Raw genomic sequence first — 26,613 nt, 5'->3', positions numbered from 1 at the left:
AACCTTACATACCTGTGGACTCCTCTACTTAAGGCAGTGGCAAATAGCAGCACTTTGTCATGTCTTTATTGAGGGGTGACTGGTGTGGTATTTAGTCCAGGTGGGTGTTTAAACAGAAAAGGATGTAAAAAAGAGAAATTGCATCAAAACTGCTTAAAAACCCAAAGGAAGGCTTTAAGCCACAGCCGGCTCCAAGCCGTACGAAAGATACAAATAGGTGAAACATAAGGGAGCAGGTCTGCCTCCTAGCCATCCCTTTACAATTTTATGATCGATTACTCTGATTCTTTCAGGGCTCGACCAGTTCTGTCTGTTTCTGCAAACCTCAGTTTCTCCCCCTCTGAAATCAGTCTGGACAACTTTGACTGCCTGGTAAAAACTGATCTCCCAGTACCTGTTGCTACTCTCAGTATCTGCTTCAGTGTGAAAGAGGACACCCACAGTACAGGTATGCTAGCCTGTAGTTAAACAGTGAAAAAACACACCAGCAGTTCTCCCTTATTGTGTCTTGTTCACTCATGAACTATCACTCTTCCTCTTAGGAGCAGTGAGTCGTGGTCTGAATGTATCATTTGAGCTCAGTGTTGAGTCTGAAAAACCGTGGAGTAGCGCGTTTTTCCAGCCAACAAGCAATCAATCCAGGAATCTCCTTAATTCTGTGCTACTGGACTCGCATCATTCCTGCTACACCCAAGGGCTCTACATGGAGGTGTGTTGAAATCGTATCTAACCCAGGAGTTCCCAAAGCTGATCCCTACCCTCCCTAGCACACCTGTATCAGTCATATCTGGTTTCACCCACTATATCGCCCCGTCACATGATGCTACCAATCTGGGAGGCTGAAGGCTTGCTCATGCTTCCTCCTGCAAAATCAGAGCTGCTGGAAGTATGAACGCAGAACCTGAATGTACAATTCCAGTCCCTAGAACTTAAAAGTACCACTAAAGCAGAGACCGTCATCGCTTTTGTAAAACCTTATAAAAGCCAATTTCCTGATGACGCATCAGGTTGACACCAGTTTAATTTATATTTTATGTGTAAGTAGGGCAAGAATAAAATTCTCTTTTTATAGGATGCATGGTCTTTTACAACTGAGATTTCACATGTATTTTTCCAAAACTTTCTTGTTTAATGTTAAATGTGATACTGAAAGGCTGTTATCAGACTTGGAGGTGAACATTTAAGAACTTTCAGAAGGTCATGACCATTTTGCTGACTTTTCTTCAGTAATTAACCATTTGATGATCAATGATCCCATTTTTAACAGAAAGGGAACCTTAATGCCCATTATCTACACCTCAATGCCAGACCTGCGTCCACTCAAAGTATACCTAAGATCTCTTGAGCTTGGCTCTCTCTTCTGTAACATTTGTGTTTGGTGCTAGTAAAGGCTGGAGTTTCCTTGATGTTCTCAGACCTGGCCAACAGCATCTCATATTTCTGGTCTACATTAGCTGTTCTTGCACTGCAAAGTTTAGCAAAATGCCCTGCTGCTGTGAAATGGATAGGACTGCAGGAGCAATCAAACTGAGGTTCTATGTTTGATCTCCACAAACACCTATTTGTCTGTGCCACTCTTTCCAGTTTCGCTCTTTCTAGAGTCTGTAATCCCTCGTGTTTCCAACAAACTAATCTCTTAGAGCATCTTGAAAGGATTCTGGGATTTAACTGGGGGTCTGGTCCAGCACCAGGGTTGGGCACTCCTGATTGAACCACAGCATCTACATTTCATCCTCAGACAACAGCACCTTTTCAGTACAAGAGGCCTAACATCCCTTGTGTAATGTATTGCTCAACTTCTCTCTCCATGATCTTTGTCACATTACCTTCCTGTTTCAGAAGTGTGTGAAGGACACCTCGTCACCTGTGTTGATCTGGCTGAACTTCTCCCAGGTTGAGCAGCAGCCAAGCAGCTCCAATGCTGTTCTTAACATTGACAGCAGAACAGAAACTTATGTGGAGGTGAGCCAAGTTTGTTAATCTATGAAACCAAGTTACCATCAATCTAGACATTAGAGAAGTTTGGCCAATTATTGATGCATGTAGGAAAATGAGGGTTCCAATTGAGATTTCAGTGAGTTTGAGATTTTTCCTGTAAATAGACATTCTTGTGAAATTAAGTGTCTTTTACTGATTCTAGCTTCAGTCTTCAAAGTGACTACCTGGGAGAGTCAGTATCAATCTGTTGGGCATCTAGTAGAATCAGTCACACAAAGGGCTGATAGTAGAATAGTAGAACATTTTAAAATATGTATATAATCTGTCTATGGCCTGTTTACTCTTGTGCTTCCAGGTTCCCTTCCAAAGACAATAGGAATCTGAGCTGTGTGGTGGATCTAGACCTTGTAAGGAACACCGCATAGCTGGTTGTGGATGCAGAGATGTCTGACTGTAGTGACACGCCTGATGAATCCAGGCATTTATCTGAATTCGAGGAGCTCTAAGCCTCAAATAAATTTGTTTTGGCTTCTAATTTTGAGTTATAGAAATAAACCATGCGAGATATGTGCATGTTACATGAGAAATTCTGCTCATCTTTCTGTTTCCATTATCCCCCCTGGCTCTAAAGTGTTCTCCGATGTGCACATCCATCACATAACGGATACAATTTTTGGCTACAAAGAGCAGTTAAATGTTTGTGTATGTCTGGTTGCCCTGTAATGGACTGGAGACCTGTCCAGGGTGTTTCCTGCTTTCCGTAGGTAAGCGCTGGGATGCACTCAAGTATCCCCCCAACCCAGAAGGATAAGTGGCTTAGATGATGAGTGAGTGCTGCGGTGTGCAGCAACCAAGCATTTTTAAAAGCAGTTTTGTCAGACAGTTATACACTATTTCAGATTTTCCCCTCTTACCATGATCCAGCTGTTTTTGATCTGCTTGATCTTAGTGCAGCATTTGATATGACAGAGTGGTCTATCTTACTAAATGGTCTAGAAAAACACAGGAGTCATAGGAATAGTTCTTTCCTGGTTCAGATCTTACCTCACTGATCACTATCGGTTTGTTAATGTAAATAGCAAATTATCTGTTACAAAAATAAAGTACGGTGTTCCACAAGGGTCTGTTTTAGGACTTCTATTTATATTATGTGCTACCAGTGGGTACTATTATCAGTAAAGATAGCATCAATTTCTGCTGCCATGCTGATGAGGCAATTTTTATATATATATATATATATATATATATATATATATATATATATACACACACACACACACACACACACATCAACCAAACCAGATGATGAGCGTCAACTTGGCATGTTTGAAGACTGTATAAAAGATGTATAAAAGAGTGGGTATCAACTAACTTTCTCCTATGCAACTTGGAATAAAGAGGTTCTGCTTGGTCCAAAAGCAACTAGAAACAAATTTAATGCTTCACCGTAATAGTTTCTCAGTTAGAGACTATCAGCTAGTCCAGAACACTGAAGCCCTCACAAGTCCTCACAAGAACCAGAAAGTTTGACCATATGAGCCCAGTTTTATCAAATCTGCACTGGTTGCCAATTAAATTCAGCAATTGGTATAAAATTATTTTACTGACATATAAAGCTTTAAACAGCCCCTCAGTACCTGAGTGAACTTTTCTCTTATTATAGAACATCATACCTACTTGGATCACAAGGTGCTGGCTTACTTCTAGTATTAAGAATAAATAAAGTTGCATCAGGGGGCAGAGCCTCTCATACAAAGCCCTCTAGCTTACCAACGACTTGAATGAGTTCTTCTGCAGATTTGAACATTCAAAGGACAAACTTCAGACTTTTTGTCCACTTGGCCCTGCACTTCATGCTACAGCATCTCAACAGACCTGGAACCTACACTAGAGTTTTGTTTGTGGACTTCAGCTTGACATTCAATGCTATAATGGCAGATCTGCTGCACGTCAAACTGTCCCAGCTGTCGGTGCCAGATCCCATCTGCTTGTGGCTCAGGGACATCCTGAAAAATGAGAGATGGCAGGTGAGGCTAGGAAAACACACATCAGACCCCCAGACCCTCAGTACTGGTGTACCACAAGGTTGTGTGCTTGCACTCCCTCTCTTCAGTCTCTACACCAACAGCTGCATCTGTTGGACCAGCTCTGAAGGTTCTGAAGTTCACAGATGACACCACAGTGGTGGGCCACATAGCCAGCAGTGATGATCTGACATGATGTCTTTTCTCTTAGTTGCTAAGCTGAATGAACTGTTTTGTTCTTATTTAATTGTAGAAGAATTTGTTCATCCAAATAATAATGTGCTCCATATTTTGATACAACACGTCGACTCTGAGAAGAGCTGGAATATCAGGGTAACTCTAGTAATAAATGTTGTTCTGTAGGATTTGGCACAAAAAGGTATTTGGAGATTGAACAAACGAGGTCAGAAAACCTGGAAATAAAGATATAGAAATAAGACGTATTGTAACGCAATGCATTCCCATATCTACTAGATCAGTGCTTCACAAAGAGAGAGATCTTCATTTGGTGTTTGAAGATGGTGTGGAAGCCGAGCTGTACTTCAAGCTTGAAGGGCTTGAGTTTTGACCGGTGCCACCTGGTAGGGAGCGGCTGGTCCATTGTTGTAGCTACAGGAAGCCAGCGAGTGAACCTCAATGTTCAAATGTGATGACAAGTCGTGCTGCTGCATTCTGACCCTCATGATCCACATAGGAAGATCAGCCAGGAACGAGTTGCAGTCGTCAAGCACTGAGACGACAAGGCGGTTTAATGATTGCTAGCGCACTTCTGCTAAATTTGTAAATATCTCTGCACAAACCATGAGCCTGGACTTTGGGACAGGCTGATGACCTCCACTAAAAACAGTGATGTGGTTCATTGGCCTCAAACCAAGCAAAGTAAATTGCAGGTTCAGGCAGACAGATTTGGTTCTCAGGTTGTGAATGTTTATAAAAAGTGAAAAAACGCAAAGAAACCTACAGAAAATGCAGCACAGGGTGTTTTTAATTATTTAATTTTTCTTTCAGCAAAACCAGCATAAACACCACTGCTGTCCTACAGAAGAAAGCAAAGCTTTTCTAAACCTTTCTGGAACATTTTTTATTTATTTAATATAAATTGACAACAATTGAGTGTTTTTTTTTTTTTGGACAGTGAAGACGTGCAGGCCTATGTGTTTAACCAACTTGACCCATTGACCTTCACATGGTCTCTTCTCACTTTGCCCAACTGGAGGCCCGTCTGGACGACTATCTCAGAGTTTGTTCCAACACCTGGGCTCCACAGAGAAGAGTCTTGGTGCTTGTCTTTCACAAGTCTTGAAGGATGGAGGGTCAACCTGAGCTGTTGACCAACAAAAGCTGATAAACTCCCCACTGAAGCTGGCAGCTGATTTTTAATTGGGTGGTCAGATGTTAGATGACACAGGGCCTAAAAGTTGTTCAGAAAGATAATCAGTTTAACATTTTAGAAGAAATGAATGAAAAGAAAATGAAGTTGTTTAGTTTGTGCAAATAGCCTTGAGTGACCCCAGCCACTCCTACCAGCCACCAACAGGACAGCAGATTCCAGAATTTGGGAAGTTTAATTACTGAGTATGGAAACCCAATGAATTCACTCATTTTATTTTCTGAGGATCTCCGGGTGTGAATGTCGCCCTCATTTGGTCTCTTTTTGTTGACACAAATGTTTTTTTTTTTTTTCTTCAAGTATTCTTTAGGAGTGTCAATGATCTTGCCCCATTTATTTTTTTAAATAATATACTTAAAATAAAATAAAAACAACTCTATTGTAGGAATGATTTCTGAGATAAATGGTAAACAATGTCTCAAAACAGAAGAAACATTTGAGGAATATTTATTAAATATAAAATATTAATGTTAAGTAATGTCATGCAAACTGACTGATGATGCAGGGAGGAGGGAGGCTGTTTTAAGTTGGGGTGGTAAAGGTTTACGCAGCGTATATGTGATATGACCTGAGGAATGATTTGACTTTATTTTTATTCTAATTTACCTCAAACAGAATGCATCATACAGCACAATAATGAGGCGCGACCTACTGCAGCTCAGCTCTAAAATGAGCTCAAATGGGTCAAACGGGTTTTTATAATCCCAGGATGTTTAATAATTCTTAACAGTTGCAGTCCTGAAATCAGGGCTGCAGCCCTGTCAGCCACCCCACCACCTGCATCCCTGACATGGTGTGGAGAAGTACTGGTTCTAACCGTAAACAAAGTGGCTGAATTAACACTCAAACAGAAACTGGGAAGTGTCTGACTTCCGAGAAAGAAAATTCCACACCAAAATGTTTCCACCTTCTCCAACTTCATTACTGCGTCGAATTTAGTGAGTTGTGAGGCTGGATGTAGGTGCAGGCTGATTTTATTGACAACAATGTAGTAAAACAAAAGATCATACTACATGACTTCTACACAAGAATCATAAAGGGGGAAACCAGACGCAGAGTAGATGTAAGACCAGGTCTGAAACAAAGGGCTAGATACACACCAGACACAACGAGGAACACCTGAGAGCAGGAGAATGGAACCAGACACAGGTGGGACAGCGGGAACAGGGCAGGAACAAGGCGGAGACAAGGACCAAAACAAAACTGAAGGATATAGCAGAGAAGCACTTGGCTATGATACAGTGGCAGAAAGAGGCACACACAGGGGAACACTGCAGAATCTGTGACACACAGTCAGGGCTGGGAGAGCTACTGAGAAATTAGTAGTTAGATCATTTGTAGCTACTTTCAAAGCACGGCTGTCAGAATGTTTGTTTATCTCCACACCAAAAAAGTTTAACTGAAAATGTGAACAAGACACTGCATTTAATCCTGAGCCAGAGAGAGAAACAACTGAAAAGTGGCAAATATACAAAAATATCACACAAATGGAACCAACAATCAAACTTACATGACCGAAGGTCTGATATCCAACAAAAATTTAGACTAAGTAGAGGTCAAAATCAATCATTCCAGGTTTTTCCTAACAAAATTAAACAAAAATAACTGAAAACAATCCAAACAATTTAGTGCAAAATTTTATCAACTGTTGAAATACAACTGCTCCATTTTAAACATTTCAGTAACGTGTGTACAGACACAACATTCAGTCCTTTGTTAAACTTCAGCGACACTTTAGCCTCAGAATTCCCCTCAGTGACGCTGGCTCTATTAGTAATAGTCTGCTATGAAAATGTGTTTTCCACTTGAGCTACACCAGGGGTCGCCAACAGGTGACGATATAACTGGCCTGAAAATAAAATTGTTCTCCTTTGCTGTAAAATAAAGCTCTACTGATCATTATACCACAAAGTTCTACCAACGTTGAATGCCACAATGAATGGTCTTAATCGCCAGAGTTAATGCATAACTGCTAATTCAGCACCCTTTAATGCTGAAGACTAGCACACATGCTGGTCACACAGCGACGCAGACAACCTGGTCTGATTCGTAGCTAACAGAAAGGCAAAGAGAAAGATTTAAGATGAACAGCGATAATCTGGAGACAAATGGACTTATTTGTGTTTATAAGCACATTAGTTGGTTTCTTTATTCATTTAACCTGCAACCAGAAACTGTCAAACACTAAGTTCAAGCTTTAGTCAGTTTCTCATTTGGCAGCTTCTCGTTCGAATTGTCCCATTCCACCTTAAATGGCACAGCAGTACATTCTCGCGCCTCAGGCACCATTTAAGGTGGACTGGGACAATTCGAACAAGAAGCTGCCAAATGAGAAGCTCTTAAAAAGTTGAACATTGAGAGACATTTTACAAGGAACTCTACTTTTGTGGAGAAGTTTCCTGACTGAGGTGCAAGAAAAGAGGCTGTAGCTGAGCTGAAGGTAAAAGCAGAGCAAAGTCTGCGTTTTTGTTTATTTTGTTAGCCTGTACTAGAACATCAGCACATACTGAGACACACTTACAGCCATGATGATAAAACGGACCTAAAACGTTGTGCCTCCCAAGGTGGTTTGACTTTTGTTGAAAGGACAAAACGGCTCTTCTTAACATCTCAGTTACATCCCCTGAGCTAAGCCTGCTAGTTAGGGGTGCCCGCTTGCTCAAACTGCCCACGGCTCAGTCATTACTGCAGTCGCCACCAGCCCAGTGAACGGGCACGTTCTGTGGTTCAGATTTTGCGCCTGTAGCGAAACTGTACTGAAAATTATCGTAATAGCTACAAAGAAAATTGCAGGCGCTATGCGGCTATAGCTATCAGCTACTTAAAGCTGCTGCCCCATCCCTGCGCACAGCGGCACCCCAGACAGAAGTTCTGTCACATTTTAACATTTCAGACAAATTAAAATGTGTGACTGTTTTGCTCAATGCAGAATGGGACTTTCTTAAACTTGCAATTTGTCCAAAAACTGCAGGTTTAAGCCAAAAATTTGGTTAAAATAAATGTTGCATGTAAGCAAACACCTCCTTAAATATGACAAAAAAGGTTTTTGAGAGCCTTTTGTACACCCACAGCAGCTGAAGTGCCCTTTTTTACAGTGCTCATTTTTCATAGTAGGATCAAATCAAATCAAATCAAATCAAATTTATTTGTATAGCGCTTTTTACAATGGATGTTCTCACAAAGCAGCTTTAGAGAATTTCGGAAAAGACAAAGTTTCAACAGGAAGACAAAGTTTCAACAGTAGGAAGCTCTACAGTTTCAGAGGAAGCTCATAAACACAGCATGAATGTATAGCATTAGCTACAGCTGGTCCATGTGACTTAAGGCTATAATGGCATCGTGTCTATGAGATGTCAGGTTCTTCAGAATGTAGTTGCCCGTGTGGGCTTGTCGGCAGCAAATGCAGAATAATTTGGCCAGCAAGACCATGGCAACCGCAGCACAGACAGCGATGATGATCAGCTTGTAGTCCACTGATGAAGACACACAAGAACAGAACATCAGCTTCACTTTCTCAGATCAGATCTACACATACAGCCTTTACATGATCTTCACACTCACCTGCAACGTTAACCACCACAGTCACTGAATCAGAGCCTTCATCGTTGTAGGCAGTGCAGATGTACTGACCCTGATCATCTGACTTGACACTGTTGATGAAGATGAAGGAGGTTGTGAGGTTCTTGTTTCCAGGTAAGTTCCAGAAATACTGAGGACTGGGGTTACCATGAGCTGAACAGTTCAGAACCAGCTCATCACCCTGAGTTAGCGATATAGTACCACTGGAAAGTTGTGTGATGGTGGGTTTGTCTGATGAGAAACAGAGAGAACACTGTGGGACAGTATTCATGTGTTTTAAACAGGGGTTCAGATGAAACAGTGCTGCAGAAATCTCTGACGGATTAGTTGTAGTCATAGATTATACAGACATGTTTACAGCAGCGATGCTGTTTCTGAGGTCCTGGACTCATTTGGTCCTTTCTGCAGTAAGATTGCCTTTATACACTTTAGAATTCTGACTTTGACTTGTAAAGTCTGAGCTTTGCATGTTACTTCTAGGTGTGTAACGATTCCATACAGCGAATAAGAAGTGCTAAACAGAAGCTGTGCTTCATCACATGAAATATAGTGAGGGGAAAATAGGAAATATATCAGTTTAACTGTTTTGTTTTCAAGTTTAGTGACTTTTTAACATCTGCCCTGCGATAGACTGGTAACCTGTCCAGGGTGTATCCTGCCTTGCGTCCAAGGACTGCTGGGATAGGCTCCAGTACCCACCCGCGACCCTGAGGGAGAAGCGGCTTAGAAAATGTGTGTGTGTGTGTGACTTTTTAACAACTCTTTGCGGATAAAAAGCCTTTTATATAAGAAAATTGCATCTCTGACCCTAACTAGCAACTAACTGAACCATTTCATTAATCCAAATAGGTATGAGATGTCCAGCCAATCAACACATTTTCTTAATGAACTGATGGGGGATCTGAGCCGGTCATCTTGCTCACAATCCGCCCAAGTTTTTCTTTTCAGTGTCTGAGTCAGTGTTGTAAACAGTGGTAATTGAGGTCAATGTTTTGTATGATCTTTATTCTATTAATACTCCTATTTACTACTTTTTCAACCGTATATATATATATATATATATATATATATATATAATCTTTGCTGGGCTTTCTTGAAGAAGTTCAAATCCCATTTAAGCTGTTAATTTAGATTCCTTATGAGTCTCATAATGGGGAAATTTCACCTCCACATTTGACCACTAAACACCACATACACATTAATGAACACATAAACACACTAGGGGGCAATGAGCACACTCGCCTGGAGCGGTGAGCAGCCCTATCCGCAGGGCACGGAGAGCAGTTGGGGGTTAGGTGTCTTGCTCAAGGACACCTCAGTCACGTACTGTTGGCTCTGTGCATCAAACCAGCGACCTTTCGATCACAGGGCTGGTTCCCTAACCTCCAGCCCATGACTACCCCTGCCCCGCAACTGTCCCCATCAACCCTGTTGAGGTTCTTGTTCTCTTGTCACAGCACGTCACCTTATGCTTGCATGACGATTCATTCATTTCCTAAGGTCAGTCCAATGATGGTGGTGTGTTCACAAAATTGAAAGAACTTGATGGAACAGTTTTGACTGATTTTGTCAGTTTGAAAAGAAAAGGGAGAAAAGCCCCCAGGTGTCCCCAGGAGTGACAGCACCCAGGGAGTCTGTATTACTAACCTTGCCAACCTGTTCTGTAAAGTACATCGTCATGAGTCTGAGGAAGAGCTCTGGGGATTAATTAAGTCTAAGAAAAGGATGGACATAAGTGAGGAAAGAAAAATAGGGTGAAGTGCAAGGTTCACTTTGTTGTGATATATTATTTTCACTCTTTAAATCTAGTTATTCCTTTCAGATTTAAATTGCAAAGCTCATCATTCGTTGATCACACAGCAGAAATCAACCCCAGCTATTGGTTTTCTGTGTTCCTAACAGATACTCACATAGGTTGTCATGTGTTTTCCTGGCTTATAACAGAATGTCACTGGTCTGTGTTTCCTGATTTACTGATTCCTTAGCAGATGCACAGATAACTGCAGGAGAAAGAAAATATAAAACCCTGTACACTAGAACTTTTGTCAGACAGGTTTGGTGCAAACAGACCCAATAAAAACCTTCTTTCTGCAAACCCTGTTCTCCTGGCTCCCTCCTTGTGATGGAAATTGTGGATCTGTTGGTACAGAGGATCCTGTAGTGAATGAAGAGATGTGGTTAACTCCAGGAGTTGGGCACTCAAATGCTTTCATGTTCCCAGATTTCGTTGAGATGACCTTCTACAGGAGGATGGGTTCCCCGTTTGAGCCACTGGTGACACTCATGGGGGCTTAGACCCGTGAGTTTCCATTTCTTTGAAGCTGCTTGGTCACAACACCTGTTGTAAAAACTGCTACATAAATAAACTTTGACTGTAATTGACTGGATTTTTTCTGATTTGTTAATATTTTTAAGGACCATCTATTGTAGTTGATTCTGACTCCTGGAAATCATATGGGTAGTTTTTCTTCAGAATGTCCTGTCTACTGTTTCTTCAGAAGGAAACCTTACCAGCAGTCTCAAGTAAGCAAAGCATCATCTTGAAAACTGAAAACAAGTGCTGTGGACTGATAATGTAGAAATGAAAATATTTGGCCACAATTACCAAACCGTAGCATCCCGTTACTGGCTCATGCAGTTGTGGGTGCAGGGCGGGTGTGGCCACGCAGAGCGGCCAAGTGCGAAGGCTCATGGGAGGCTGTGGTAAGAGAGAAATTTTGAAAGTGTAAATAGTTGTGGCTTACTAGGCAGTTGTGTTGCTGGTGTGAACTGTGTCCATGGAGGGTGGGTTTTTTGTGAGTTGGTCACATTTGTCCCATTTGTATCCTTGGCCTTACCCTGAGCCTAAATATGTTGGGGTTAGCACTGAGCGATGGTTTTCTCCTGCTGCTGTGTTCTAATAAAATAGTATTCATTTAAAGACGTTTCACATCTTTTCTTCTACACCAACATCAAAGTATATTTGGAGAAAACCGGATCAGCATTTGATGAAAGGAACACTGTGCTAACTGATAACCATATGGCTGGATCTATAATGCTTTGAAGTTGTGTTGCAGCCAATGGCTCAGGAAACATTGTATAAATCGATTTAGTATGGATTCCACTAAATATTTACAAATCTGGAGAAAAGTGTGACTGAAAAGCTGAAAAGAGGTGGGAAAGTGATCACATCTCAACATCTCAGTATCCACCATCAACTACTTCAAGAAAGACAAGCTGAAGCTTTCAGAATGGCCCTCACAGTCCTTTGACCTGAACATCACTGAAGGTCTGTAGGGAGATATGAAACATGCTCTGCATGCAGGAATACCACAGAATTAGAATCACTCTGGGACGAAGAGTGAGTGAGAATTCTTAAATCAGGAACAAAAATACTCTTAGGATACAAAAAGCAAATGCAAGCTGTGTTATGAGCCAAAACAAGAAAAATACTAGCATACTTAGTAGAGTACCCAAACTTTTGCACATGCCAGTAACTAGTGTCTCGTTATTAGTTCATCAAAAAAAAGCAGACGTGCTTTAAAGTTGCAGAAAAAGATTATTTTAAATATAGTTTACTGCAAAATAATAAACAGGATATTTAGTTTGGCCAAGGCTGCTCAAACCAACTGTATGTTAGGTGTAATAAACTCACAGTGCACTGTGAGCTTCAGAGGTTCTGATGATCCCACTTGTAGTTGTTGGAGCTGCTCCAGCTTCAGTAGACCTGCACACTGATACTGGACTTCATCTTCATCATGGCTGGCCGAGACAGTCAGTGTGGATGTCACATTGCCACACTCCTCTCCAAAAGCTCTGAAACTTCCATACGGCATTTCAGTCACTGTTGTGTTGTTGTTCTGGTCCACTCTGGTCCACTGCACATTAAGGTTCTGTAATGGACCCACATTCTCAATCTCACACTTCAGCTTCATCATCTGACCTTCTGACCACACAATGGACTCAGAGCTGATCTTCACACTGTCTGGACGCTCTGAAGAGAGAGAGGCAACACATACAAACATTCAGAATGACCATAGGATCATATGAACATTATAGAGCTTTTTAAATGAAACAGTAGAAGCCGTATCGCCCCCTACGCTTCCTGTAGTGTATTACAGTCTGTCAGAGCGACTGTGTGGATCATATGAACATTATAGAGCTTTTTAAATGAAACAGTAGAAGCCGTATCGCCCCATACGCTTCCTGTAGTGTATTACAGTCTGTCAGAGCGACTGTGTGGATCATATGAACATTACAGAGCTTTTTAAATGAAACAGTAGAAGCCGTATCGCCCCCTACGCTTCCTGTAGTGTATTACAGTCTGTCAGAGCGACTGTGTGGATCATATGAACATTACAGAGCTTTTTAAATGAAACAGTAGAAGCCGTATCGCCCCCTACGCTTCCTGTAGTGTATTACAGTCTGTCAGAGCGACTGTGTGGATCATATGAACATTATAGAGCTTTTTAAATGAAACAGTAGAAGCCGTATCGCCCCCTACGCTTCCTGTAGTGTATTACAGTCTGTCAGAGCGACTGTGTGGATCATATGAACATTATAGAGCTTTTTAAATGAAACAGTAGAAGCCGTATCGCCCCCTACGCTTCCTGTAGTGTATTACAGTATGTCAGAGCGACTGTGTGGATCATATGAACATTATAGAGCTTTTTAAATGAAACAGTAGAAGCCGTATCGCCCCCTACGCTTCCTCTAGTGTATTACAGTCTGTCAGAGCGACTGTGTGGATCATATGAACATTATAGAGCTTTTTAAATGAAACAGTAGAAGCCGTATCGCCCCCTACGCTTCCTGTAGAGTATTACAGTCTGTCAGAGCGACTGTGTGGATCATATGAACATTATAGAGCTTTTTAAATGAAACAGTAGAAGCCGTATCGCCCCCTACGCTTCCTGTAGAGTATTACAGTCTGTCAGAGCGACTGTGTGGATCATATGAACATTATAGAGCTTTTTAAATGAAACAGTAGAAGCCGTATCGCCCCCTACGCTTCCTGTAGTGTATTACAGTCTGTCAGAGCGACTGTGTGGATCATATGAACATTATAGAGCTTTTTAAATGAAACAGTAGAAGCCGTATCGCCCCCTACGCTTCCTGTAGTGTATTACAGTCTGTCAGAGCGACTGTGTGGATCATATGAACATTATAGAGCTTTTTAAATGAAACAGTAGAAGCCGTATCGCCCCCTACGCTTCCTGTAGTGTATTACAGTCTGTCAGAGCGACTGTGTGGATCATAGGAACATTATAGAGCTTTTTAAATTAAACAGTTTATACTTTGCCCACTGGATAAACTCTGAACTCAAATTCATAACATCACAGTCTAGATCTCTGAGCAGCCTCACACCTCCTGCTGAGAAACTGTAGACAACTTTGAATGTGACAACAGTGGTTATCACAGAGAAAATGTTGAAGTCACGACAAACACCAGTAAATTATTTATTGTTTTGCTGGGAAACTGTGTGTGGGCTGAACGAGAGCAGGCGATGACTAACATTCACAATGTTCCAGTGTAAAAGTCCCTTTTGTTGATGGAGCTGTGAAGTTAAGAATACTGCCTAATCATACTTGTAAAAAAAAAAACTGTCTGCATTTACAAAAATGAGGTGTGGAAACAGTAAATCGCTACTATAACCACAGCCAGAGTCTCCACCATGTGACCCAACCAAAGACCTCAGTTTGATTAGTGATCACTGTACTCACTGTAAAGGTTCAGACGGACCTTCCGTTTACATTGTTCTGTATTCGGCACTGACAGGTAACAGAACATCTCTCTTCTGTTCACCTCCCACTCTGTCAGACTGGGCGCCCTCCACACCAAACTGGTCTCACTGTCTGTTTGGGAAGCATTAAACTGAGACTCCCAGCCCAGAAAGAAATGTGATGAAGGTTTGGATGATATGGAGCAGTTCACTTTAACAGGTTCTCCGTACTCCACCAGCAGGGAGTCATGGGAAACCGTGAGTGTAGAACAGACATCTGTTAACAGAAAAATGAAGCAGAAAACAGTCATGTGTACAACCAGCATCACAAAAAACACTTTCAGTTTCAAAGCCGCTCCTGACTGGTGTTGGTACTGAAGCACATTTTTTAATCAAGGTCTACATGTTAACCCACTTCTGTACTTCTGGCTGCAGAAGAATCAAATGTTAAATGTCTTGTAGAACGTGCTGTTGTTTCTTTCTCTCCCTGGATGTGTGTCAGTCAAATCTCCTACAGTCTCATGGCATTGTGGGAAATATAAGTTCTGAAGTACTCTCAGTGCCTCAGCCTAAATCTCTGGCCTCCAAAGTCGCAGAGTCACAGTCCAGAGACTTCACCCAGACCTGGACCATCCAGGTTTGATGGTTGCGTGCCCAGGCGCCTGAGGCACGGGGGTCCCTGCGAGCAACCGTGACCAGATTCACTTGCAGGGAGAACTTTAGTAGCAGCATAGCAAAAAAAAGAAAGTCTGACTCTCCACATCATTCCTGCACTCTCAGAAAAAAGGTACGACACGGTCACTGGGTCGGTTCCTCTCTGGTCACCCTCAAGGGTCCATCTCAGTGCCTTTAGTCAGGGAACATAACTAAACCATAATCCACTGAAATGATGTGTTCTAAGCTCTACTGACTCCACACACCCCGCCTCGCCTCCAGGCTTTTACTCTACTGCTCTGTTTTAAATGAAAAGGAACAAATATCAACTTTTCACCTGGAGAAGCTGATTTAAGGTTGACAATCAGACCTTAAACCCACTGCTGGAGCTTTGAGGGAACATTTACACTGTTTGTACCTTGATGAACGAATCATGTACCTGCATGATACCTTTATTTCTAACAGTGTGAACATCTGCTTCTTTTCCTCCCACTGCTTTCTCTCCACAGAGAAATGTTCCACTATCTGCCCTCATCATGGCCAAGCTGTGGTCAGTGCTCCTGTAAATGTGCTCTGAATCTGAAGGTGTGAAGCTCTGTGTAAATTAAAGAGCTGTAAAGATGAGACTTCACATTCCAGCAGGCTGCCCAGCTCCAAAACAAAACACTAAACCGTTTCTGAAGGTGAAGAAAACTGCAGGGCTTTTGGTTTTGATCTGTGAAACACCGACTACAAAGTCAGTGAAGTGCCAATGAACCAGTGTAGAGTGTTGGATTATGGGAGATGACGGCTGCACTGCAATGTGACTGCAATGCAACTGCAGCCTGTAACCTCATATCTTGCCATAGCAGGACCGTCTGGGCCAGACTGATAACCCTGGGCAGTGAAACACTTCGCCAGGCTAAACGTGTAGGATGGTAAATAAGAGCTGTTATTAAAGTCCTCAGCTGTGAATTAAACACTGCCGTGTTTTCACCAGTGTCCAAGAGCCAATCAGAATCCATATGTAAACGAGCTCATAACTTCTAAACACTCATGAAGAGGTGGGCTGACTAAACGAAAGATGTGAAAACAAAGATAGAAAGAAAAACATCTCAGAAATAGAGCCGTGAATCGTAAGGAGGAGCTGCTGCAAATTACAGTAAAATGTTTGGAAAAGATGTTTTTAAAAATGTACTAAAAACATTATTTTTGTCATTTTTACAGCAAAAAGAATTTATGAAAATATATATCAATATCATTATAAATTATTAGAATTATATTTTAGCAAGACTTCATTTTTTATTTAAATAATAATAATAATAATAATAATAATAATAATAATAATAATAATACATGATTTTTTCCCCCTAATTTATTATAATTATAGGAATAACCTTTTCCAAAAAATTAAGTGTAATACTTGGGACCTATTACAATTAAAAATGAACATGAAATTAAATTTTAATTTCTATGGATTTATATTTTATTTTCTCTTTTTCTTCATCCCAGCAATTCAATTTATGCATCTGAAAATTAAAGTGCCACAAGTAAATATATAAATCTTGATATCAGGAATTTGATTTGCACATGTAAATGCACATTTTTTATATATATGAAAAAATACAAACTCAGTAAAACTAAAAATGTAAGTCAAATTCAGTAAAACGTACTTGTAAAATATTAATTTGTACTAGTAAAATGTCATTTTCTCATGTGTATTCTTTGTAAAACCCTTTATACATTGAAAATTCCTGTTAAAGTTAAAACTATTTACACCAATTCAGTTTGAAAATGTATTCAGAATCTCAATCAAATCACTCTTCACTCATTTGGATTAGGAGTTAAACCTGCATTCCACACACAGGAACCTTATGCATTAAAAAGAGACGGGTTTAAACTCAAATTTCAGTCAAATCTGCTGATCTGAAATGAGGTCAAGTCTTTTTTTCATTTCAATCCACATGGATTGTAGGTTATGTTTCATTTCAATCCGAGGTGGATTGTAGGTTATGTTGAAGTTAAGGTTAAGGTAACATTTCATACAATTTTTCATACTTTAAATTGTTTTTGATAGATATTTCATTGAATCTGACAAAGACAGGCTGAGATTCTACAGAGGACTATCAAAATAAAGTGTTACTGTAACGCTGGACAGTTTTATGGCCGCATTCACATTTCAGATATAAACTTCACTAAAAATATATTTGAAATTTAGACTTTTTTCCAAAAAAATATTTCAATTGATATTTCATTTATTTGAACTGTTCCGAGTGCTGAGGCAGGTTTTTGGACTTATTAAAATGGTAATTCAAAAATGTTTAAGTTAGCAAAAATGAATGCAAACAAACAAAAATTACATTCAAATCATAAAACATCCCCTGATTTACTCACAGACGTAATGTGGTATGGAGTAAAAGTTTTACAATCTGCACTTTCCACACAATTTCTTCACTTGTTTAGAGACCTACAAATCAGAAATGACGACAGTAAAAGGGAAAACAAGGGAAATTAGCTTATTGTCTATAGGACCATCGCAAATACACAAAGCCTCTCCATGTGTACTCACCAGTGTGTGTGTATTCCGCATACACTCCCAGCATGACCACAAACATAAACATACCACACACCGTCATCTTGAACCACCTACAGAAGAGACTAACATCAAATAAGGCCTCCTCCCTCTTTGTTTTTGTAGTATTTCTTCAGTCATGCAAATCACCTCTTGCTGGTGTGATGTGCAGAACCAAGAATAAATCCTCTAAAGACTGGCCCAAAATAAGGCTTAAGGCCCTGCCAAAACTAACAGCCCTGAAGACGGGCACAACCAATAGTAACAGCCCTGAAGACGGGCACAACCAATAGTAACCGCCCTGAAGACGGGCACAACCAATAGTAACAGCCCTGAAGACGGGCACAACCAATAGTAACAGCCCTGAAGACGGGCACAACCAATAGTAACAGCCCTGAAGATGGGCACAACCAATAGTAACAGCCCTGAAGACGGGCACAACCAATAGTAACAGCCCTGAAGACGGGCACAACCGTAACAGCCCTGAAGACAGGCACAACCAATAGTAACGGCCCTGAAGACGGGCACAACCAATAGTAACGGCCCCGAAGACGGGCACAACCAATAGTAACGGCCCCGAAGACGGGCACAACCAATAGTAACGGCTCCGAAGACGGGCACAACCAATAGTAACGGCCCCGAAGACGGGCACAACCAATAGTAACGGCCCCGAAGACGGGCACAACCAATAGTAACAGCCCTGAGGACGGGCACAACCAATAGTAACAGCCCTGAAGGCAGGCACAATCGATAGGAAGAGCCCCCTTACCATGCTGTTCTTTTAGTAAATCATAATTCTGGAGGGTTTTCAATCAGAGAGACCTGCTCCATCTGAACTAAGCCAGGTTTTTATTAGCATCATGAAATCTAGATTCTGTTAGTGATTCAAATCAAACACTGCTGGTTTTCTCAGTGTTCTCACAGTTCAGAGGGCCCTTCAGTAGTGTACAGTGGTTAAAATAGAAAAGATATTGATTTAATTCAAATATGATGCTGTTTATTTCACTTCTGTTTTCTCGTCACATTTGACTGATTGCTTTTATACGCTTCACTGATAAAATCACTGAACCGCAGCGTCTTGGATGAAATGTTTTGACACACCTACTTAAAGAATGTAGAATTATTTCCCACAGTTTAGAGGAATTACAGTGAGGAAATAAAAATATGAAATAAATTATACAGATGAAAGTGGAAAATTTAAAAATTAAATTCTTCAGGACTGCAGGGTGCCATGGCCTTGAGACGCTGATAAGAAAATGAAGCCTAATTTGCTAATAAACCAAAGTACTCCTCCACAAGAGACAAGCTTATATCAACCAAGTTAAAGGACATACCAGTAAAATACCCAAAACAAAAGCTAATAACTAACATACAAGAGTAAAACCACAAACTAAAATAAGGCACACATGTGGTAGCAGACATTAGTGGTGGGAATTATGGCTCTTTTTTGAGAGCCGGTTCTTTTGGCTCGGCTCACTAAAAAGAGCCGGCTCTTTCGACTCCCAAGTGGCTCCTCAGATTTTTTGTTGCATAATTTATTTCAAAAATATGTGTAAAATTAATTGCTAACATAAAAACATACATTATATCAAATGGTTATTTATATACTCAACATAGAACAGAGTACTACAAAAATAAATGATAAAATACAACAAAAGCAAAGACCCATCTCAATTAGACAAAAAGGTCCCATCTCTGATTGTGTATATTATTTGCAAATTTGCAACCATGTACAGTGAAACACCACTCCAACAAAATATAAATTCAAATGTACAAAACAAAAAGAAAAAGCAGAATCCAGGTGAAAGTTTTTTCCAAGTCTAGTGAAGATTGGCGTTCAGAAAAACCAAGGGTCTCAGCTTTGCAGGGTTGAATCTATTTCTCCTTTCTGTTATAATCTGCCCTGTTTTGGAGAAGATTCTCTCTGAGGGGACAGATGTTGCTACAATACACAGTCTACGTGCCATCACATGTGTAAGACATGGGTAGACTGAACATTTGGTTTCCCACCAGCTCAGTGGGACTGCACTTCTCTGTAAAAGGGGCTCCTCGAGATATGATCTCACTTCCACCATTGCATCTGCTGATGGATTCCTTGAACTTTCACCAGTTGCTCGTTCTTCAAAAAACCTCCAAACAGCAGATGCTTGTGGTTCCTCTTGTTCATGCTCTGCTGCTTCTTCTCCCTCTTGGCCCCCTGGCAGTGGACTTGACTGGCTGGATCTTGCTGCTGCTGTGGTTATTCTCTGAAGAGCTTCATCAACTGCTCTATTGTCATTGAAGGCCAGTTTTTTTAATCTTGGATCAAGAATGATGGTTTCTGACAGAACAGTGTTATATTCCATTCTGTGGAATTTTCTATCAATGGATGCACAGAGAGCATCCACTAACTCCTTCACTTTCCCCGTGGTTACTCTGGTCTGGTGCTCAGCTGTCACTCTCTGCAGACCCTTGCACAGGATTAACATTTTAGAGGCTGTAACATAGCTGAAAAAGAGTAAACAATAAGTGTTAAACTATACATTACATTAAAATATATCCAGTCATGTCTAATCTGCTTCTCACACTAATAATACTAATAGTTTCTGAATCCTTTGTCTTCCACGACTGAAAATCTTGTGCAATCATTTTAGCCAGTTCCTCATCAATTGTCTTTTGTTTCCTTTTGCAAAAACTGGCTCATAGAGCTCTGGGTTGTAGGTTTAGGTGGTTGTGGTGGTGTAGTGGGTGTAGACATTGTAGGAGCAGCAACATTTTCCATTTTCCTCACCGTTCCAGCGTGTAGCCTCTGTCTATGTAAAGCGCAACTCTCTCTCTCTCTCTCTCTCTCTCTCTCTCTCTCTCTCTCTCTCTCTCTCTCTCTCTCTCTCTCTCTCTCTCTCTCTCTCTCTCTCTCTCTCTCTCTCTCTCTCTCTCTCTCTCTCTCTCTCTCTCTCTCTCTCTCTCTCTCTCTCTCTCTCTCTCTCTCTCTCTCGTCTCCGAGCGAACTTTGCAGGTGCCTCTCCCTCTCGTGTTCGTGTGCTCGCGGTGTGTCTGTAGCCCCTCCCCTCCCGCTCAGTGTAGACACACAGACGCTGCCACACATCTTAAACAATCACGTGCGGCTTCCAAAAAAAAGAGAACGGCTCACAATCAGGATCCGGCTCCCGTCGTTCACTTCAAAGAGCCGGCTCTTAGAGCCGGATCGTTCGCGACCGACCCATCACTAGCAGACATCTCTGTTTAGCTGTCTTGAAGGCCTCTTTAAGGCTTAGGTTCCTTACCTAATTATATCAGCCAATATTCTAATTGATCAAAAGCCCTGAATGCAGAAAGTAGGCACACCTGTGAAGGGAGAAACCTGGAGAGAGAGAGAGAGAGAGAGAGAGAGAGAGGGGTACACAAAACAGTCACACTATCCACTTATAATCAGATCAGTGATACAGATGATTATATCAGGACCTAAACTTGTCCCAAAAATTTACGCTCACTTTGTGTAAATGCTCTGAATCACTAAACCTATAAGCACCAATATCTAGAAACAGTAGCTAATATTCTGTTATGTTTTTAAATGTATTTTAATATTTAACTGCAGTCATTTAATTTTTAATCCAATCTGCCTCAGAACTCTGCAACAAAAATTAGATATCATCATTGTTAACCCCTTAGTCCAGATTGGGTCGCGGTAGCAGTTGAGAGAGCTGAGAATCCCAGACCACCCTGTCCCCCGCAACTTCCTCCAGCTCATTCCCGGGGACCCCAAGCAGCTTCCAGGCCAACTTGGAGATGTAATCCCTACAGCAGATCTTAGGATGACCCCCACCAGGAGACGTCCAGATGAGATGCCCAAACCACCTCAGCTGGCTCCTCTCAATGCGGAGGAGTAGCAGCTCTACTCCAAGCTCCTCCCGGATGACAGAGCTCCTCCCCGTATCAAATAGATTGTAGCCCACCACCCTGCGAAGATTTTTCCGCTACTTCTATTCACAATCTCATTCTTTTTGTCATTACCCACAGCTCATGACCATGGTAAGGGTCAGGATGTAGATCAACCGGTAAACGGAGAGCTTCGCCTTATGGCTCAGCTCCATCTTCACCACTACAGTCCAGTACAGTGACCACATTACTACTGCCGCTTGATCCAGCCTGCGTCCGATCTCATGATCCCTCTTCCCATCACTCGTGAACAAGACCCCAAGATACTTAAACTCCTCCACTGGGGCAAGTACTTTCCCCTTACCTGGATTGGGCATGCCATCCTTTTCTGGGCTAAGACCATGGACTCAGACCTGGAGGTGCTGATTGGCATAACAACTACTTCATATTCAGCTGCAAACCATTCCAGTGAGCGCTGGAGGCATCCATACGATCTGCAAAAAGCAGAGACACCAGCCTCTGGCCTCCACACATAATGCCCTTCTGACCCCGGCTATGCCCTGACACCCTGTCCATCCATGAATGTCACGAACAGGAGTGGAGACAGGGCACAACCCTGGCAGAGTCCAATGCTAACACTAAAAGAGTCTGACTTAATACGGAGTATACAAATACAGCTCTCACTCCAGGAATACAGAGATTGAATGGCCCAGAGTAGTAGCCCCATACTCCCAGAGGACCTCCCACAAGATATCTCAGGGAACATGGTCGTCCCTATTATGAGTCTTCATCCCTATTATGTCCCTAGGGAGATGAGCCATGTCCGTGTCTGGAGAGAGCCTGTAACCACACACTCCTTCAGGATATGGTCTCCTGGAGCCGAAGCAGCTCTCAGGGATTGGGGAAGTCCACGGAATGGAGTGTACTGCAGGAGCCATACGGAGAGGATATTGAGGGGAGTACACACTGCATGACGGACTACATTAACTTTTGCATGGACATTGTTGTTCCTGTGAAAACTTTATGCTGCTTTGCTAACAACAAGCCCTGTATAACCAGCGACGTCAAAGGCCTGCTGAATAAAAAGACTACTTAGGTCCTGTGCTGCTGAGCTGGGGTCACCCCTACAGCACATCTTTAACCCGAGTCTGCACTTGGGGAAGGTTCCCACACTGTGGAAGACATCATGCCTCATTCCAGTACCTAAGAGGGGGCAACCCAGTGAACTCAATGACTTCAGGCCTGTTGCTCTAACATCCAATGTCATGAAGACACTGGAGTGCCTTCTTCTACACCTTCTCAGACCCCAGGTTCAACATGCAACAGACCCCCTGCAGTTCGCCTACAGGAGGAAAGTGGGAGTGGAGGATGCCATGCTATACCTCCTCCATCGTGCCCACTCTTATCTGGACAAGGGTGGTTGTGCTGTAAGAGTCATGTTCTTTGATTTTTCCAGTGCCTTTAACACCATCCAGCCCCTCCAACTTAGAGACAAGCTGGTTAACATGCAAGTGGATCCACACCTGGTCTCCTGGATTACTGACTACCTCACTGGCAGACCTCAGTATGTCAGGCTGAAGGACTGTACATCGGAGACTGTGGTCAGCAGCACAGGAGCACCACAAGGGGCTGTACTTTCCCCCTTTCTGTTCACACTGAACACCTCAGACTTTCAGTACAACTCTGAGCCGTGCCACATGCAGAAGTTTTCTGATGACACTGCCATTGTGGCTTGTGTAAGGGGAGGGCAGGAGGAGGAGTACAAGACCCTGGTGAAGGACTTTGTGAAGTGGTGCCGTGGGAGCAACCTGCTTCTGAACACTGTCAAGACCAAGGAGATGGTAGTGGACTCGCAGGGTTAGGCCACCCACACAGCCAGTCTCTATTGAGGGGGTTGAAGTGGAGAGGGTCATGACCTACAGGTATCTTGGGCTGCAACTGGATGATAGGTTGGACAGGTCAGCCAACAAAGACATCCTGTACAGAAAGGGTCAAAGCATGCTCTACTTCCTGAGGAGGCTGAGGTCCTTTAACATCTGCAGGAAGCTTCTGCAGATGTTCTATCAGACCATGGTTGCCAGCTGTCTTTTCTATGCTGTGGTGTGCTGGGGAGGAAGCATAAAAAGGAGAGACAAGATGCGACTGGTCAAGCTGGTCAGGTGAGCGGAGTCAGTGGTGATCAAAACAGATAAACATTCATGGAAGAATTCTGTACAGATTTCTTTCAGGTTCTCTTCTAAAGTGTCAGTTTATGGTTGTCTGCCGAGACACTGTAGAAAGACTGTTCCAGCAGGCCAGTCCAGATACACTCTAATTCTGTCAGAGCGAGAAGGAGATTCGATTATATCTGAACTTTTCTTCTTGTATTTGGCAGAGTAGCTGATATTAGAGCAGCTCAGTCTCCATGACATGTCCAAAACCTTTGAAGAAAATGTAGCTTTGTGGAAAAATAATGCAAATATTTCTACTAATTTTTAAAAACTGATTTTATCCACTAATCAATGTAGCCACTAAAAGAACAATGCATGTAGCTTTACAGAAAGAAAACCTGAGAGTCTGCAGTTTCAGTGTGAACTCTTCAGCCCAGCAGAAAGAAGCTTCGCTCCTGAGTCCTGCAGGTCTTTGTTACTGAGGTCCAGATCTTTCAGGCCTGTTTTCTAACTGCAGAACACATGCCGTAGTTTCACATGATGTAAGTTTACAACTAGCATGTCTGCAATAAACAAATAAATACAATCCTTATTTAGGTATTGACGTGTATTCTATGGCATAAATTTCATTACAGGTATCTATCTCAGTCTGCAACTGGATGATAGGTTGGATTGGTCAGCCAACATAGCCATCCTGTACAGGAAGGGTCAAAGCAGGCTCTACTTTCTGAGGAGGTCCTTTAGCATCTGTAGAAAGCTTCTGCAGATGTTCTATCAGACCATGGTTGCCAGCTGTCTTTTCTATGCTGTGGTGTGCTGGGGAGGAAGCATAAATAGGAGAGACATGAGGCGACTGGACAAGCTGGACAGGCAAGTGGGGTCAGTGGTCGGTGAGGAACTGGACTCTGGTCAAGGTGGCTGAGAGAAGGACACTACACAAACTGCTCTCCATTATGGAGGATGAAGGACACCCACTGCACACCATCATCATGGACAGGAGGAGCATGTTTAGTGGCAGGTTGCTGTCACAGAGCTGCTCATCCAACAGATTCAGGAGATCCTTTGTCCCCAGAGCCATCAGGCTCTTCGACTCTTCCGAGTGGGGCCAGCAGTGAAGGGTGGAGAGAGAGGAGGACTGAATCTGAATCTCATGTTAAATGATAGGTTTATTTTATCTATGTGCACATCTGGACACCTTACTGAGCATCTTACACACCTGGACACTATTTCAGCACCAGTATCTGCACGTATTTATTCATTCAGTGGTCATTATATGCTGTTACCGGTGCCTCCTTATACAGTCATAAAAAGGCAGTACAATAATCTCAGGACAGACCTTATTGCAGATTGTTTGTATATAATTAGTTATATATATATATATATATATATATATATATATATATATATATATATATATATATATATATATATATATATATGCCTGTAGATAGAATTGTTGTATACAGTACAGTATTGTTGTATACAGTTGTATAAAGTTATTTTTATATTGTATCACCCTTATTATTATAATGGTCCTGTGTTGTGTAACTGCTACAGGCTGCTAAATTTCCTTTGGGATCAGTAAAGTTGTGCTGATTTCAGATGCTTGGGTGGCTGTGTAGAATCCAGTTTGCCTCATTTATTCTTCACCCAGGAGTCACACGATGAATTATATGGAATGTGATTTCTGTAAAGGTGATCATTCTGATGGCAAATGTCTGGTGTTACTCAAAGTAGCCTTGTCCAAAAAGTGGATTTCCAATCTGTCTTGGTAACAGACATTCAAAATCCTCTGTTTCTTAGGAAAACATGAAGGAAACAAGAGAAATGAACACAAATAACAATAACTGCCCTTTTGTTTTGGAACTGAATCATTATTACTCTCTTTTAGGGGTCAGTTTGGTAACTTCAGAGCTGAAGCCAGTGTTTTAATGTACTGAGCTGTGATATGGCAACTTGCAATTATGTTATCAAGAGCGAGTAAATAGACAAAATAACCCTGATTCATAGCATCTATGATGAAACATTAAATTGTTTGGCCAGTTTGTTGTTTACATACTGTGCCTTTGATGTACATTCCATGATACATTTTACTGTGCATGGACTCTAACATTCAGAATTCATTATGTAAGAATGCTGTACCTTGAGGAAATGACAGCATTGTTGTCACGCCTCAGACGGACTCTCCCAGTGTCCCGAACTCAATCTCCCAAGAATCCTTGGAAGAGCGCGTGACTTCAGACTTCCCGGTAGCATCGGAGTCCATAACGGACTTCATTTCCCAGGAGCCTGTGGGATTACTGACTCGTGTCACCTGTGCTGTGTTGTCACTTGATTTAGTTAGGATAGTTTATAAGTCCAGGCTTTAGCTAAGGTTCTTTGTGAAGTATTGTTTCTCTCATGAACTTGCTGAGGAAATTTTCTGATTGCCTTACCCAGTGTTTGTTTCCGACCTTTTGCATGTTGACCTCGACTCTGATTTTTGCCTTGCCCTTTTGTTTCTGGTTGCCTGATCTTGGATTTGTGTTTTTGACCATTCTGCTTGTTTTCACGACCCTGTTTTTTGGATTGCCCTCTTGGTTTTGTTTGCCTGTGGAGATGATCACATATGTGATCATCTATGCTTTACTGGTTTTGACCCACACATGCACCTGGACTTCGACATTGCCTCACATCAATAAAACCAATCCTTTTACCAACAACCATAATCGTCTGAATTCTGCTGAACCCTCACAATTGTGCTGTTGCAGAACCGTTGACACAAAACAGAG

The 26,613-nt window shown here is 41.8% G+C and overlaps 2 protein-coding genes across 2 annotated transcripts in view; one reads left to right on the top strand and one right to left on the bottom strand.

Moving 5' to 3' along the window:
• Window positions 1-2,525, top strand: part of LOC108412867 (integrin alpha-M-like) — a 28,274-nt gene extending 25,749 nt beyond the window's left edge. The window contains exons 14-17 of the mRNA XM_037543363.1: window positions 294-448; window positions 543-709; window positions 1,840-1,962; window positions 2,294-2,525. Coding sequence (XP_037399260.1) covers window positions 294-448; window positions 543-709; window positions 1,840-1,962; window positions 2,294-2,314 — 466 coding nt within the window. The 3' untranslated portion in view covers window positions 2,315-2,525. The remainder of the gene's footprint in view (window positions 1-293; window positions 449-542; window positions 710-1,839; window positions 1,963-2,293) is intronic.
• A 5,155-nt stretch (window positions 2,526-7,680) lies between these two features.
• Window positions 7,681-18,001, bottom strand: LOC108412870 (immunoglobulin superfamily member 10-like). Its single transcript, XM_017685104.2, has 5 exons — window positions 17,835-18,001; window positions 14,634-14,909; window positions 12,566-12,904; window positions 8,914-9,162; window positions 7,681-8,825 (listed from the first exon to the last, which is right to left on the bottom strand). Exons 1-5 carry the CDS (start codon window positions 17,899-17,901, stop codon window positions 8,653-8,655), a joined length of 1,104 nt encoding a protein of 367 aa, XP_017540593.2. The 5' UTR covers window positions 17,902-18,001; the 3' UTR covers window positions 7,681-8,652.
• Window positions 18,002-26,613: the final 8,612 nt, after the last annotated feature.

This window comes from Pygocentrus nattereri, chromosome 12 (assembly GCF_015220715.1).
Source record: "Pygocentrus nattereri isolate fPygNat1 chromosome 12, fPygNat1.pri, whole genome shotgun sequence".
Classification (NCBI taxonomy): domain Eukaryota; kingdom Metazoa; phylum Chordata; class Actinopteri; order Characiformes; family Serrasalmidae; genus Pygocentrus; species Pygocentrus nattereri.
This window is presented reverse-complemented; position numbering and strand designations above follow the sequence as displayed.